We start from the raw sequence: 16,478 nt of genomic DNA, 5'->3' as shown, positions 1-16,478 counted from the left end.
CGACCAAGGCTTTTATAGTACAGGCTAGTCCCGCCCATTCCTGTCGCAACACGAGAACGAGGCTTGGAACTCAAGGAGACGGAAGTGGATCTTCTGAGGGAGTACATGAGAGAACAGCATGGCTCCAGGAGGAAAAATCAACCGACCAAAGACGGTACTGGGGATCTCAGGTCCTTTATATAGGGTGGGAGGTGTCATTTTTTAAACTAAGGGCAGTAATGCACATGTCCTCTACATTGCTTAGTAACAACCTCAGAGGTTCTGGGGGTCTGCAAAGTCTTCTTATTTCCTCCATCAGGATCACTCATCACACACACAGCACAATCTCCTTTGGATCTACAAACAGCAAGTAGTGTAAGGATCTGCCTGATTGGATAGGTTAGGTAGATCCTCGTTACATAGTTCTTGTAAATCTAAAGTTAATTGTACAAAGATTGTGTGGTCAGGTTGTAAGGTGTATGGTGGTGACCTAAAGCAGACCTTACTCTTAAATGCAGGATCCGCGTAAAGTTTAAATTTTACTCAAATTGTGAACAAGCCGGTGTTCTAACGAGAAATGCCTCCTGTCGAATAATGCCCCCGATGGGTCAGCGCATGTGCAGTAACAAATGTCACTCCAGCTGATATGTTGATCAGTTGGCGTGACGTCAACACAGCGCATGCGCAGATCGTCTGAGGCATTATCCGACACTATGCAAACAGCGGAGGAACGTAGTTGTCAGATTCTGCCTCGGTGTTGTGGAGCGGGTTGTGTATGTGTTAAATTGCGGGTTTTGTGTGTGTTGCAAACCACCCTTACACACAGGCAAAACCCAACGTTCAACATACCAAACCTGTCCTGCAACACAGACAAAAAAAACACACCCTTCAGCACACGGAAAATCAACAGCGAGGCACAATCTGACAAGTACGGTCTCCCTCCGCTGTTGGCATAGCTTTGAATACTGCCCGTCAAAAAATGCCTTTGACGAGCTGCGCATGCACTGTGTTTACATCATGCCAGCTGACCAACATATCATCTGGAGTGACGTTTGTTACTGCGCATGCGTAGACCCATCAGAGGCACTTTTTGACAGGAGGCATTTCTCAATAGAACACCGGCTTTTTAACACAGAAGAGACATGCTGTGTCCCCCATACAGTACTGTGTTCTTACCTGCCTGTTGCATGCGCAGCTCAGTGTCTAATTTCAGCATCTGCCCAGGTGAATGAATGCCTGCACATGCCTGGGAGTGATGTCACCTAGGCCCAGCCTTGAAGAAGACCGGCCAAAGATGCCAACAGAGAGTGCCTGGACAAAGCATCGCTGGAGTGGAGGTGAGTAGAGTTTAATACATACCCTTCCCCCCTTCAAACTCACACACTCATCTTAAAGCGGTATAAAAACCCCAAATTTATATACTGCAGCTTACCAATCATTCAACGTGGTGTCTGCATTCGTTTTTCCTTTTTAGGCCTTTTCCCCTCTGTTTTCACCTGGTGATCTGGCCAAAAACACACCTCCTGTATTGGAGCACCCCCACTCTGGATGAAGGAGCACATGGTACTTTTGAACAGCAGCATTGTCGTTTTTGGAGTAGGGAAATGTTAGATGTACCAGCAGATTTAGATACACTAACAAATTGAGGCTGAACTCCAGCTCATGCTTTGTACGCAATTACAGCAAACAGCTTTTTCCTTTTGGGATAAAGGTGTTACATAAAATCTGATTGTTGTAAGCACCTCAGTTAGTGGTATATGGTTTGTCTCAATCCTCTAACTGCTTCATCTCTAGGAGCAGCTTGGTCTGTTAATAATTCGTGGACCGCATGGGATGTAGTGACGTCAGGGGGCGGTAACGTGTTTCCTCAGGAGCTTCATCAGGAGATCTACTGCGCATGCTCCGAAACGTGTTACCACCTCCTTGACCTCACTACGCCCCATGCGGACCACTAATGAGGTGGCCTCAGACCACAGGACCTCCCTGGGTCAGCTTACCACATACACCCCCCCCCTCCTCCCCTTTCGCTGCCGGTTGACTAAAGGAGACGAAGGGACAGGAACGAAACCCTATGTGATCTGAAATGCCTGGTTTACACTGTGATCCTGTAAGTTTTGGTTGTCAATAAATGTTTTTAATACTGCACTTAGAGGCGCCTTCTCCTCTTCTTATCCTGCTAGATTTGCTTCTACACTTTAAAAGAGCTGCCCCGGTGTCAGTATAGCACCCCCTATATCTCCTTAGATGACACTACTTCTCTACATTTGAGGATTGATCTCCTGAACAGAAGCACCCTATGTTCCTTGTACATTCTGTAAAAAATATTCCTTCATTACCCCTTACAGTGTGGTAAACACCGATCGTCCATTGCGAAAACTCCCAATTCCAGCTTGAGTACAGCTTTGATAGAGACATGCAATGTCTCTTCTGCAGTAAAATAAACCTACCTGCCTGCTCACAGTCTTCTGTAGAATATACACTGAGCTGCACATACACAGCTCAGTTTACTTTCCCGGCACGGTGCCTTTGAGTGGGGATGACTGCACACATAGATATACATGGGAGTGGCGTCATCCTGTGCTGGCTATTCGAGATGGCTGAATATCCTGGAAGAAGCTGGGGAGAAGATGCCGGCACCAGCGAAGAACCTCGCAACTTTGGGACTGTTAAACCAAAGGTAAGTATTGCTGAGTTTAGTTCCACATTAAGGTGACCACAAATGTATCAATGTGATCATTCCATGAGCCTAAAATTATTGAATAGAATAAGAAATGTAAATCGCATACCCTCCGTTTGATCAATATAGTCAGCTTTTGATGCTGTCAAGTCAATTAGCCATGGTGGAATTTTATGATTTCTGATCGATTGCACGAAATTCTGCATGTGTGTCAGACAGCAATCATAATAAAGATCAATTAAATGATGACTTCCAGTAGATCGTTTCTAATAAATTATATTTTCAATCCATACCACGCATTGCATTGTTAGATATTTTGATGGACAGCTTGTTTGCGGTTGCTCATGACTAGATCGATCACAAATCAATACCTGTATGGCCACCTTTAAAGCAGAATTGAGCTCCTTGGGTTTTTTTAAAATATTGTCTCCCAATGGGTGTTAGCCATAATGTACTAGTATGCACCACATATTAGAACATTATGGTAGACTTGCCTGCCTAACGATCTTCCCAGCGTTCCCGCTGGTCATGCATGCTTCCACCTTCTCCTGATCTTCCTTCCAGGTTCAGACTTTTCAGAAGCCTTAATGGTCTTGCCACAATGATGTCATTCTCATGCCAGCACACAGGTGTTACATCATCACAGCACACAGAGGTGCCATAAATGTACACTGAGCTGTGCATGTATGACTTGGTGTACAATTCTGACAGACATAGAGAAGTGTTTATGACAAATGAGACCAATAGGTCACCAGTTCTCTGCTCACTGAGAACTGAGAAATCAGTGGTGTTTGCTCGGTTTTCAATCTTAGAGCCAGCAGAGGACCGATTCTGCATCCACCTAGGTAGAAGTATGATTTCTAAAACAAAACTGAACCCAAACTTCTCTTTTAAAGCAGGCTTAAAGTATAGATGTTAGTTAAATCGGAGTTACACCCAAAAATGGAACTTCTGCTGATCAGATCCCCCCCCCCCCCCCCTCCGGTGTCACATTTGGCACCTTTCGGGGGGGGGCATATTCCTGTATAATCCAGGTATTTGCTCCCACTTCCATGTCCATGTCCCCCCCTCCCCCCAACTGTCTTCTGGGAGAGCCACAGGTCCCAGAAGACAGCAGGGACCAGTGAGGATGCGCATCGCGACTCGCGCGTGTGCAGTAGGGAACCAGGCTGTGAAGCTGCAAGGCTTCACTTTCTGATTCCCTTACCGAAGATGGAGACGCCACCACCTGAGAGCCAAGGGACAGATCGGCTTTGGGTAAGGACATCGCGGGCGCCCTGGACAAGTAAGTGTCCATATTTTAAAAGTCAGCAGCTGCAGTATTTGTAGCTGCTGACTTTAAAAAAAAAAAAAAAAAAAAAGGCGGAACTCCACTTTAAGATTTCTTGGTCTCCTTTACTGCAGCCATACCAAAAGAAACGGCTTTAACCTGGCAATAATTGCTGGTTTTCTGAAGTGGTCACCTTCCTGGTCTCAGGGGCCACTGTGTCACTATCTCGCCTTCTTTGCTGGAGCGCCAATACAATAGACAATAAGTTCCTCTGTCTCACATAGAATCATCCCCCAGCCACTGTGAATATGCAGAAATGAGTGAGTAGCTGATGATTGTAAGACCTGGAGGTGGTCCCCTTCAGTAGGTATTAAAGATGAATTCCAGGTATGGATAGTATATACATTCGTTTCATTAGTTCAGTGTAGACCAATGTAACTATATACTGTATATACCATATTTGTGAGATCCCTCTAGAAGCTGGAAATTACTGTAGCAGGCACCGCTACTCCAGTGATCTCCACTTGTTTCTGGGTCCTGTGCTGAGTGGCCGGCCTAATGCACTTTGAACACAGGGGGTCAGAGAATTCTTTGCATTGGAATGAAAAGCATTCTCTAAATGAGTGAGATGGAGAGAGTGACATCACTGCACCAGTTGGAGAATGCTTTGCATTCATTCAGAAAATGCAAAGCATTCTCTGAATGCCACCTGTGCTAAGTGGTTAACCTCCTGTGTCCAGTAAGCAGGAGTGCAGCCTCTCAGCATTGGGCCTGGAAGCAAGTAAAGATCACTGGAACAGCAGGGTTTACTTTAGTGATTTCCAGCTTCCAGAGGCATTGGCCATATATGGTATATATATAGTTACAATGGTCCAAGCTAGACTTATTTATCTATATATAATATAGCCATGCCTGGAACTATTCTTTAAATGTTTTGAGCTTTGATCATCAATTTTTATTTTTTTGCTGCTGCCCTGCTGTGGGCTGACAACAGGCAAAATTAACAGTTTTTTTTTTTTTTTGCAATTATTGTACAGAAACAACAAAATGCTTCCAATAGTAAATGTAACTGACCAAAAAGGAAGCAAATAAGAGAGGAAGGTCATTAGATTTTACATTCACTTTAATTTTCTCCTTTGGTGTGTTTCTGCAGGACTTGCAAAAAAATCTCCTAAAACGTCGACGCTTGATTACCCGTGAGAAGCGGAGGAAGCACAAGATAATTGGAGCTATAGTCGACAAAGAACTAATAACTGTTCATCACCTCAGGAAGAGAAGGTACAGTTTTAAATTGCTATACTAAAATCAGAAAGGCGCTATTGCTGGGGGATCTTTTTTTTTTCGTACACACATTGAATAGCACAATCCCAGAAATGCTTCTCACAAGAGGTATGTTTACCAGATGTATAAAATGTCAGTTGCTCTTTGCTCAAGGTAAAAGGAATATAACATGTTTTTATTAATCTTTAATATACTTTATAATGTTCATAAATTAGAAAAATGGTCGATGTAAAACATTGCATCTATTAAACAGATTTTATTTTAGAGGCTTCTTTGTAAGGTTTGCAAAGCAACATTGTTCTGCACAAGGAACACAGAGGACAGCTCAATGCATACATATTTTCATTCCAGTATACCGGCAGGGAAAAGGCCAGGGGATCAGCTTTCAGTCAATAGTGGGGCACATACGTTCTCTCCAGCTGGACCATATGGGATTACATTTGCGCATAACATTACGTTCGAAGTAGGTGTGTTTTCTCAAATAATATGCATTTGGAAGTAAGAAGGGGTTAGGCAAGAACGATTATCCTGTCAACGATTCGATTTGATTCCGTGATGCATCATGATTACTGCCCATGGTTTTCATCAAAAAAATGTAAGCAGTCAGAAGAACTCTTTTTATTTTATCTATTTAAAAAAAAAAAAACTGACAACACTCTCTGCATGTGGCAAAGTCTAAACACAGCAGACATCAATTTAAAGAGGAGCGCCAGGCTCCCCCCAAAATACTACAGGAAATGGTCTGAGACTGCAGACATACTATGAGAGATAGTCAGAGGCTGTGGACATGATACAAGAGAGGGTCAGAGACTGCAGACATGATACAAGAGACTGTCAGAGGCTGCAGACATGATACAAGAGAGGGTCAGAGGCTGCGGACAAGATACAAGAGAGAGGGTCAGAGGCTGCGGACATGATACAAGAGAGGGTCAGAGGCTGCAGACATGATACAAGAGACGGTCAGAGACTGCAGACATGATACAGGAGATGGTCAGAGGCTGCAGACATACTACAGGAGACAGCAGGTAGGTATGATGTCTTTTATTTTAAATAAAAAAATTATACCCTTTGGTACCACTGATCACTGAGTCTTTTGGCAGCAACTTGGAAAAAATACAGGTCAACATCACTGCAAAAAAAAAAGTAAGGTATTCCAATCAGCAGGAAGTAAACTGCTTGCAGATAAGTGGATGTTTCCAGGGGGGAAAGATTATAGGGAAATCTCAGGAAGAAACTAGACAGAAAAAGAGAGTACACACAGACTGGATAGGTGCAGCAGAGGTGGAGGATGTGTCACTTCTATACACTCACCCCTCACATACATTAAGGATGACAAGCTGGTCTCTCACCTTCGGAGCACTCCTACCATCCCCCTTCCCTCCTTGCAGCACATTGTCTGAAGCAGACTCTGTGCCTTATCCTACGGATGTGACGACTGCTGCAGGAATGTGTGTCACAACTCTGTGCGGCTCTGCGCCCGCCCATCTGGGGGGTAACAGGTGTCCAGAGCTACAGATGCAGAGGAGGGGGGAGAATGTGGGTGGGGGCAGCACGCTGATGCGCTGCAGTGCCGCCTCCTGAGGCTACATCATCCAGTTGGGGGTACTGGCGCCGGGCGCAGCCAGCAGCCTCCAACTGCCATTTCGACCATCACACTTCTGTGGGAGGGAGGGGGGGAGCCGGGATTTCGTCATGCACAATCGCAATTAAGCTGGATTCTGCATCGATGCAGAATCGGTAAAGTGTTACTAAACCCAGTAGTATGAAAATAGTTAATCTGTCCCCCCTACAGTGCCCACAGCTTATAAATCTTTTTACATTAAAATATTGCCACTATATACCTTTTTGGCTGATCTGTATACCACAGTCAGTGGTGAACTGCACAGTTTCTCCAGTGCTGAGAGTTCAGGTAGGAGGATATTTCCACTACAGCCTGTACTACAGTGTCTTGTGCATGTCACTGGCTGCATGTAGAGTAAATACGTGCACCGTTTAGGAGATATTTACACTACCTATAGGTAAAAGCAAGAGATGGAAGTTTACCTCCAATAAAAATCCCCACCAGCATACTTTTTTCAGTGAACACTACTGCACTGCAGAGGTGTGAACTGGCCTGGTGGAAGAAAAAAACATTTTGCCTTGTCTTGCAGATGTATTACACTGGAATAGCTGCCCGGAGGTCAGTTTTAAAACCCAGCTCCTCCATGCCCCTACCTCCTTTAGAACAACCCCCGACACCCTTTATTTAAAAAATTACATATACACACTTTGTCTAAGTGTATTTTGTCCTGCAGAGAATTGCACCAAATAATGATGTTATATCACATCCTTCCCTGCAGCAGTTTCCTGTGAGCCCAGGGCAGTTTGATGACACTTCTCCAGGTGAGGGAAGGGTCCCCTGACAACCTGGGTTCACAGGAAGTGGGTTGAATGGGGCAGAACACTCATCCTGGAAGAGAATCAGCCCTGGATCACAGATTGTTGAGATTGTAGGGCAGGGGTGCCCAACCTTTTGAAGAGCTTGGGCCCCTTAAGCGACTTGGTAACCGGTCACGGGCCACAATGAGCGGAGCGGGTGGATAACCGTTCCGTGTGCACTCTGCATATGCAGAGCGGACACCGACACAGCCCACTCTACCTTATGGGCCCTCCAATCCGATCCGCCCAGACGGAAAGGGATGGATCCCCTTATTGTTTTTTTGGCGGTTCGCTCCATAGAGGTGAATGAAAGGTCCGATTGGGTCATACTGATTGCGTGAAAGGGGCCCAAGGCTGATTTCACGCCAATGCTTTGCAGTTTACCCTCACCGTGGGTACAGCGCAGTGCACCTGTGGCTTTCCTGCAAGTTAGCTGCACTTTGCCATAGACTTCTATTATATCCTGCAGGTGTAGTGCACTTTCAGAAAGTGCATCAAACCCGCCAGTAATAACAGCAGTCTATGGCTCAGTGCAGGTAACCTGCAGGTGCACTGCAATGCAACTGTGGATCAGTTTGAAAGCAGCCCTGTAACCACTGCAGAACGGTAATAAGCTGACCTTTAATAGCAGTCTTCTATTCGGGTATTGCCAGCTGTTGCTGTCCCAGGCAGAGTGCATTTGGTATCACTCTGGCTGTGATAGGATCCGGCGCTATACAGGAAGCATTGGCTTATGCGGCTGTGCTCTGCAGTCGTTTGCTTCCTCTATCACCAGCTTCATTCACAACACTGATGCTGTGGGATGGCGGGCCGGCAACCCGCGATCTGGGCTTGCCATCCCAGAGCAGGAGGTCGCAGGCCACATTAGAGGGCTCCACGGGCCACATGTGGCTCCTAGGCCACTGGTTTGGCACCCCTATTGTAGGGGCAATGCAAATTAGGTATTGTTGCACATACTAGAGTGAATATTTCTAGAACCATCATTCACAGTTAACTTCTATGCCCCGTACACACGATAGGATTTTCCAACAACAAAATCCATGTTTTTTTTCCCGACGGATGTTGGCTCAAACTTGTCTTGCATACACACGGTCACACAAATCTTGTCGGAAATTCCGAACGTCTACAACACGTACGACAAGCCGAGAAAAATGAAGTTCAATAGCTAGTGCGACTCCTCTGCTAGATTCTGAGCATGCGTGGAACTTTGTGCGTCGGAATTGTGTACACACGATCGGAACTTCCGACAACAAGCTCCCATCGAACATTTTCCATTGGAAAATCCTATCGTGTGTACGGGGCATAAGGCTGCTTTCAGACTGAGGCAAGCGTTGATGGTAAAACGCCGCTAGTTTTAGCGGTGATTTCTTGTCGTTTTAGCTGCGCTATTTGGCCACTAGCAGGGCGCTTTTAACCCCGTCAGCAGCCGAATAAAGGGTTAAATGAGCCCGTGTAGCGCCGCTGCTGAAGCGATTTGCAGTCACTTCGGCAACGGTGCCCATTCATTTCAATGGGAAGGAGCGGTGTATACACCGCTCCTCCACCGCCCCAAAGATGCTGCGTGCAGGCCTTTTTTTTAACATCCTGCCAGCACATTGACCCCAGTGTGAAAGTTTTCACACTGGGACTGCAGGGGAGGCGTTTTTCAGGCTCTTTACAGGCGCTATTTTTAGCCCAAAAGTGCCTGAAAAACTCCTCAGTGTGAAAGGGGTCTTAATGATGACCTGTAAAGACTTTTAAAGCTATGGACAGTTTTGGGTACTGTAGTTTTTCACTGTTTTGCAGGTGCCCAAAGTTTTGAGACTTGATGTATTTGGTATCCAATTATAGTGTGAAAAATTGCAACTACCACCATTTGATTCTAAAGGATCTCTGTGTTCAGAATATACTAATGTTTTAAGTGTACTTTCATGTAAAAAAAAAAAATGACCGTGAAGGAGTTAAGGAATCCTCTCATTAGAGAAGCATAGCGACCGCTACTGTTGACTCTCCTCCTGAAAATGCTAGTTGCCTGGCTGTCACGCTGATCCCTTTCAATACATGTATGCGCATGTTGGTAAACACCAGTCTAGTGTATAACCTGATTCGTTTTGATGAAATGTATGACACACACATACAATTCTATGCTGGTTTCCCTGCAATACAAGGTTAGCCTGTATATAAAAATGGTCTTTGGACTACGTTAGTGTTATGTGCTAGTTTAACAAAATTCTTCTAATATTATAAAGTATGGCTCACTCTGTGTGTGCTTTTATTCTGTTTTATTTATTTTTAATAACAATTTTTTATTTTAATTTAATACTAGTTCCAGTGCAAGAGCAAATATCACACTATCCGGAAAGAAGAAGAGAAAATTGATAAAGCAGCTACAGCATGTTCAAAAGAAAAAAGAGCAAATGGATGGTACTGTTAAGGATTTTAGTCCACACAAAGATATTTCTGTTTAATGGGAGAGTATAGGGGATTTGTAATTAGTGCATATTTTTAATTTTTTTATACAGTCTTTATGTCAACCCTTTCAGCCCACCATCTGTAAATAACCCATCATCACAATGCCCATGCTGAGGGAACATCAATGCATAACTCCAGGCAGTGTAAAATATTTAAAATTGACCCTTTTTTTTGGGGGGGGGGGTTATGTGCTAATACACCATATATCAATACTTGCCTTATGCCGCGTACACACGATCGGAAATTCGGCCAGCAAAAGACCGATGAGAGCTTTTGGTCGGATAATGCGGCCGTGTGTATGCTCCATCAGACTTTTGCTGGCAGAATTCCCGCCAGCAAAAGTTTGAGAGCAGGTTCTCAATTTTTCGGTCGGAAAAAGTTCCTATCCGAAAATGCGATCGTCTGTACAAATTCCGAAACAATTCGACGCATGCTCGGAAGCATTGAACTTCATTTTATTGGCTCGTCGTAGTGTTGTACGTCACCGTGTTCTTGACAGTCAAAAGTTCAGAGAACTTTTGTGTGATCATGTGTATGCAAGGCAAGCTTGAGCGGAATTCCATCGGAAAAACCATCCAAGTTTCTTCGGACGGAAAATCCGCTCGTGTGTACGCGGCATTACTCTTTGCCTTGTCCTTTTACTGCTGGCGGCCTAGTCCTCTTATATGCAGCAAAGCAGAGAATAAGACCGTGGAACTGTGGATTATTAAACGAAGGCTAACCATACAGACCTTGATTACTCTTGTTCAGCCTTGTACAATGTAGATGGAGGAATCTCCCTTTTGGCTGTTTTATTTAGAAAGCCACAGCACCTAAGGCTGTCAGAATACCCAAACAGTAACTGCATTTGATTGGATGCAGTCACTGATCGGCTGACTATTTTCCACCAGGCTTATTTGATTTTCAATTCAAAGTTTGTCCAGCCTGGTGGTGCCAGCAGGGCCACCCATCACATGAATTTCAGGCTGATTCAGCAGCGGTCGTCAGAAATTCGAGCAGTGTATTATTCTGTTGGCCCAGACCTTAGACAAAATGAGCATTATATTGTTCATCAGCTGGGAGGGAAGGGCAGCAATTTTACCTGTTTTATCACTGCTTGGATTTAGACTTTACATTGTGGGACTAGGAGCCTGCACTGGCAGCACTGGTCTCACATGAATGCTTGGAAACCATTTTCACTGATTCTGGATCACTGTGACAGCTAATTACCTGGGTTTGTTAGGGGCCTCTACTGCAGTCACACAAGCCTTTAAGGCAAAGTCCGCCCAATTCCTTGCAAATAGTGACAACAGAGGCTCTAAGTGCTTCCATGCCTACCCCTGCAGAGTCAATGTCTGATCTTCATGTGGCTAAAGAGGAGGCTGAGTCACTGGTTGGAGGGACCATCTCTAACTCAGTCTCCTTCTGATGAGATTGTTTTTGAGGCAGTCTCCTGCCATTCCTTCAGACATACCAGAGACCTTTTTGGCCCTTTTTGATGCAGTACGAACTACTCTGCATCTCGAGGTTCAGCCTTCTGTGTCCAGCCTTGGGTCTTTCAGAGCCCCTATGGTTAAAAACAAGGCTTGACAAATTTGCTTTGAATCTAGGGGAACGCTAAAAAAGTTAGGAGCCAGGTTTTTTTAACCAACAAAGCTTACAGGTAGAACATGTAACATGTTCACGAAGGTGAACGTTAACCATTTCGCTGCCACAGCTGTTTTTGCGGCTTTTTTTTTAACACAGGTTGAACAATCATTTTAGGCCTGAAGATTACATAAAACCCCCAAAATATTATATAATTTCTGAAAGCAGACACGCTATACAATAAAATAGTGGTAGTTTTAATTTTTTATGTCATACCATATTACTGCAATGTGGTACAACAAGACTCACCCTAGCTCTACCGCATGGTGAAAGGTAATTAGCTGAATATCAGTGCACAGGCTGCTATATCCCAAAACATCAAAATAGCAAAGAATGCCAGCAACACAAATGCTTCTTCATGTAAACCTTTTATTTGAGCACAACAAGCAGTGCTATATCTGAAATGCTAAAGTTAATCGTAGGGGGCACATAAACACAATAAATTACCCAATTTTTTTTTGGTAAAATGAATTTCAGTAAAAGCAGGGTAAATAGATACCCAACATGTCAAACCCTATATTTGTGTGCACCTGTAAAATGGCAGTAAACTTCAGTACCCTGTATTTTCCAGAGGCGACATTTTAAAAGCCCCTTATAGGTCATCAGTTTAGCGTTACGAAGGACGTCTGATGCTAGAATTATTGATCTCATTCCAGCATGCATGGCGATATGTAACAAGTATTGCAATCACTGTTTTCAGGCGTAGGCCCCCTGACGCGTGCGTTTACATTTGTATGTGTGTGTATATGTAGTGATAGGGGGGTATCAATGTCTTTTTTGGGGGGGGGGGGTTATGTGCTTGGGTGTCATTTTAAATTTTCTTACATTTAAAAAAATATATATTTTTTTACTTAACTTTTTTTTTTTTTTCATCACATAGGGGTCAAAAAGTGATGATTTTTTTTGGTGCCAGGTTCTTTTTAATGAGACATCCAGGAAAATCACCAGGGCAGTAGAGAGCATGCTTACCTTTTTAAGGTTCTACTGACCAATTGGAATCCCTCCTTAGCAACCAGTTTTCACTGATGGGCGCTACCCTTTGTCCTATTATGGCTGCAGTACTATTATTAGCTCATACTGTGCCAGAATAGTTTAAATTCATCGAGATTTCTCCACCTGTGTGCTAGACCCCTTCCTGTTAGTGGGCCTAGAGCAGATATCAGTTGTGATAGCTCATTAAAAGCACCTAAACTTGTATCTCATATGGGACTGTTGTCTATTAAGCTGCTCCAAGCACTCTGGTTACAGTGCTAAGAAGTAGATGCTTTATCCAGGGAGCATATGGGTCTTTGAGGGGTGCCGCTATTTTTAAGCTAACCTTGATAATGTCATCAAGGACATCGTGAGAGGCCAAAGCATTCACATGCCTCAGCATAAGAAGCCCAAAGAAAAGTTGATGTAGTACCATCCTCTTTCATCTACTTCTAGAGCAGTTGTATCAAATCCCATTCTCTGACAAGCCACAAGGCTGAAAGCAACAAAGCTGCTAAAACCTTGGAGAAGCCTTCAACATGAAAGGTGTGCCCCCACTTTGCCAAGCAAGTGGATGGTTATTAATCCTTCCTGATCATTGGATTTTATGCCCTACAGATATTTAGGTGTAGATAGTTCCCCTTTTAGGTTCTCAGGCTAATCCCTTGCCTCTGACAGTCGGTTCAGCTATTCGCCCTCCTACTTCCTGTACCACCACAGAGATTAACTGGTCTCCTCACCCTAGAGGCTCTGTCTCTAGTTCGTGTGTCATTTTGGCCTCTAGAGTGGTGTCCCATCCTCTACCTCCCGAGGAACTTTTTTAATTTGGGGCATGTAAGATAATCCAGAGGACCCCCTAACCTTCCTGGTAAAATTGGGGCCAAATTCAGCTGTCCTTTGCCCTAACCTGTTACTTCCCAGTGTTGGCTCCTAGGTCTATCCTAGTGCCTTTTCTTGGCATCCTCATTGTAGGAAGACATAAGATCTCCTGTGAAGAGAGCAGGTAGAGAACTTTTCAAGGGACTATACACTGGCAAGATTCGACCTGGTCTTACTTCATCAGGTTTAGGCCCTAGGAGTTGGCCATCACTTTAGGTGGTGTTAACAAGCATAGCTCTGTGGTGTAGGGGTCCCCAGCACTGTTGCGCTCAGACCCCTCAGGGAATTCCCCATCTTCCATCTTTTGTAGAGGAATCTGGTCTTTTCGGGTTTGCACCTCCCTTTTTTCTCATGGTCCACTTCTGCCCCATATTCTGCTGTTACGGGTAAAGTTCCTCAGCAGACCTGTGTGCCTGTCTGTAAGTATCATGTAGTTCCTGGGCTGATCCCTCAGCTTCCCCACACCTGACATTTTCTCCCTATCGTCAAGGCGTTCCTCTCATTGGAGAATTAATATCTCCAAAGATGCATTCTGGATTTCAAGAACAGGTGGTTCGTTCTTGTGGGATTTCTCTCAGGTTCTCCTCGTTTGGACACTGTTGGACACCATCTATAATCTCTACGGGTGTTCTTCCTGCATCAAAAGAAGAAGTAGCCTGGTTCCATATCCACACCGATTGCCCTAAGGGCTATTCTCTAGAAATCAATTCTTCTCAGCTAGAAGCTTCTGGACATGGAGGTGAGGCACACACCAAAATGTGTCTCCAGACCGTGCTGCAGACAGAACTGTCTGTGGGTGGAACATGCTAGTCTCTTGCTGTAGGTGTCCTCCATCAGGATCAGCCTCAGGGAATGTCTTAAATACTCTGTGGGACCTGTCGCCCCAAAGTTAGGATTCTCTCCCTTCTCTGATCCACAGATTTCTAAAGAAGGTCTTTATGGCAGTGCTCCCTGTTTTTAGATTCACTCAGTTGAATATTTTTCACTGTCCTTTGGTTTGGCTGAAAAACGAAGACTAAACCCTGGCATAAACAGATTGCGGATAGCCAGTCTTGAGTAGCTTGTGTCACTGATGACACGATAATATATCTAAATGACCCCAAAGAATCTTTTGCTAAAACTTTTCTGCTAATTAATGAATTGGCAGCTCACTCAAGTCCAAGTCAATTAGAGCAAGTCCAGTATATTTCACAATGATGTTTTGAACGTTCTAAACATCAGGTTATCATGCCTAGTAGCTGTATCCACCAACTTCAAGTATCTGGGAATAGAAGTGCAGCTGCCCCTGACCTTTCATACTAAATTGACCATAGATATACAAGCCTTGAAAAACGGAATAGCAAACCATCCCCTTAACCTTGCTAGGTAGAGTAAATCTATTTAAGAGGGTTTTTCTTATCTTTCTTCCTCTTTTTTTTTTCTCTTTTCCTTTCTTTCTCCCACATACATTTATACTCCATATTAATGTAAGGGGTGGTTTAGAATTTACCACCTATTGTGTTGATCAGACCTGCTGCTAACAAGTTGTTCTTTCTTCCTTAGTTGAACCTCAATCAAGACCTAAAAAGGCCAGTCTTGACATGGACATTGAAAGCAGCACCACAAAAAAGAAATCCAAGAAACCTCAGCGGGATGTGGAAATGGGAGATGTGACTCCGGAGACCAGTAACATAGACAACACCCTTGTTTAGCAATTAAACAAGGAACTTTAGGAACTTAATCTGGACTTATGCATATTGGTTTCATGCCATACTTCGGGGGACATTGGTATCACCACAGGAAAAAAATAGTTATATTGGAAGCAGAACATTAAACAGAAACTTGTCATGAAGAATAACTGGATACTGCCAATGTTGACCTCTCCTTTTGCAAATGCTAGTTTTCTGGCTGTTATATTATTTTGCTTATGGGACCATTCACACAGACTCGTCCGTGTACAGCTCCACTTTGCTCAGCGGGGGATCGCTCCGTCGATCCCCCCTGAGCAGGCAGATGACAGGTCGGTCTCTGCACACTGTGCAGGGTCCGACCTGTCAGAGCGCCGCTCTTCTCTATGGGGGATCGGATGAAGACGGACCGTAGAGTCCGTTTCCATCCCGGCCAGACGGATGAAAAAACAGGGTTTCCATCCATCACACTTTAGCGGATCGGAGCGGGTTGGATGTCAGCGGACATGTCACCTCTGACATTCGTCGCCCCATAGACCTGTATGAAGCTTCCGTCCAGGTCAGCCTAAAAAACTGACAGGCGGACCTGAACAGTCCGCCCGTGTGAAAGGGGCCTTAGTGTTTTGAATCACTTACCTGTAACAAGTATGCAAATAAGGACTTGTTCTGAGTCAGTGACTCCTAAAATATTGACATCAACAAGTCAGTTGAACATCTGGGTGGCTAGCATTTCCAGAATTTACAGATTGATATATATTCTCACCTGTAGGTCTCCCATCTTCAGTTCATGTGTCAACAAACCGCTCTTTCTCCTATAAGTTAAGGAAGTATAGAATATACACACTAAAATGGACCCAGTGTTATAAATGATCCTGTACTTATAGACAGAATATGTACTATTTGTCAATAGGTATATTGATTTATCTAACCGGTTTCTGGTGATTATACTAGCTGCAGATGCTGTACCTTTGTTCAAGTGTTTGTTCTTATATTTTTCCATAATGATGTGTCTTTAGTTTATTTTATAAAATAAACTTTCATATTGCTTATATTTGTAATATCTGTGTGTATTGTAGTTGCTTCTTCTGGATAAAGCTGAGGGGCAGATGTAGAGTTTTAAGTCCACTTTAATAAACCACGTTAAACATTTTTAAAAGGTATGCAGAACGCGATTGGGGCAAATTCTTTTTCAAAATGGCTTATTTTTTTAGTATTTATAAATGTATAAGTGCATACTTTTTAATATGGGGTAAATAAT

The 16,478-nt window shown here is 43.9% G+C and overlaps 1 protein-coding gene across 1 annotated transcript; it reads left to right on the top strand.

Moving 5' to 3' along the window:
• Positions 1 to 13: 13 nt before the first annotated feature.
• LG11H11orf98 (linkage group 11 C11orf98 homolog) lies at positions 14 to 16,278 on the top strand. Its single transcript, XM_073605296.1, has 4 exons — positions 14 to 154; positions 5,080 to 5,204; positions 9,931 to 10,028; positions 15,096 to 16,278. The coding sequence occupies exons 1-4, from the start codon at positions 119 to 121 to the stop codon at positions 15,242 to 15,244; spliced, it is 408 nt and encodes a 135-aa protein (XP_073461397.1). The 5' UTR covers positions 14 to 118; the 3' UTR covers positions 15,245 to 16,278.
• The last annotated feature ends 200 nt before the right edge of the window (positions 16,279 to 16,478 follow it).

The sequence above is a fragment of the Aquarana catesbeiana genome, linkage group LG11 (assembly GCF_042186555.1).
Source record: "Aquarana catesbeiana isolate 2022-GZ linkage group LG11, ASM4218655v1, whole genome shotgun sequence".
Classification (NCBI taxonomy): Eukaryota; Metazoa; Chordata; class Amphibia; order Anura; family Ranidae; genus Aquarana; species Aquarana catesbeiana.
The sequence above is the reverse complement of the archived record's forward strand: the minus strand, read 5'-3'. Positions and strand labels throughout refer to the sequence as shown.

Excerpts from the sequence above, each read along its gene's own strand:
- LG11H11orf98 (XM_073605296.1), top strand. The coding sequence starts at position 119 with ATGGCTCCAGGAGGAAAAATCAACCGACCAAAGACG. Across the intron at positions 155-5,079 it reads AAATCAACCGACCAAAGACG|GACTTGCAAAAAAATCTCCT; the intron begins GTACTGGGGATC and ends GTGTTTCTGCAG. Across the intron at positions 10,029-15,095 it reads GAAAAAAGAGCAAATGGATG|TTGAACCTCAATCAAGACCT; the intron begins GTACTGTTAAGG and ends TTTCTTCCTTAG.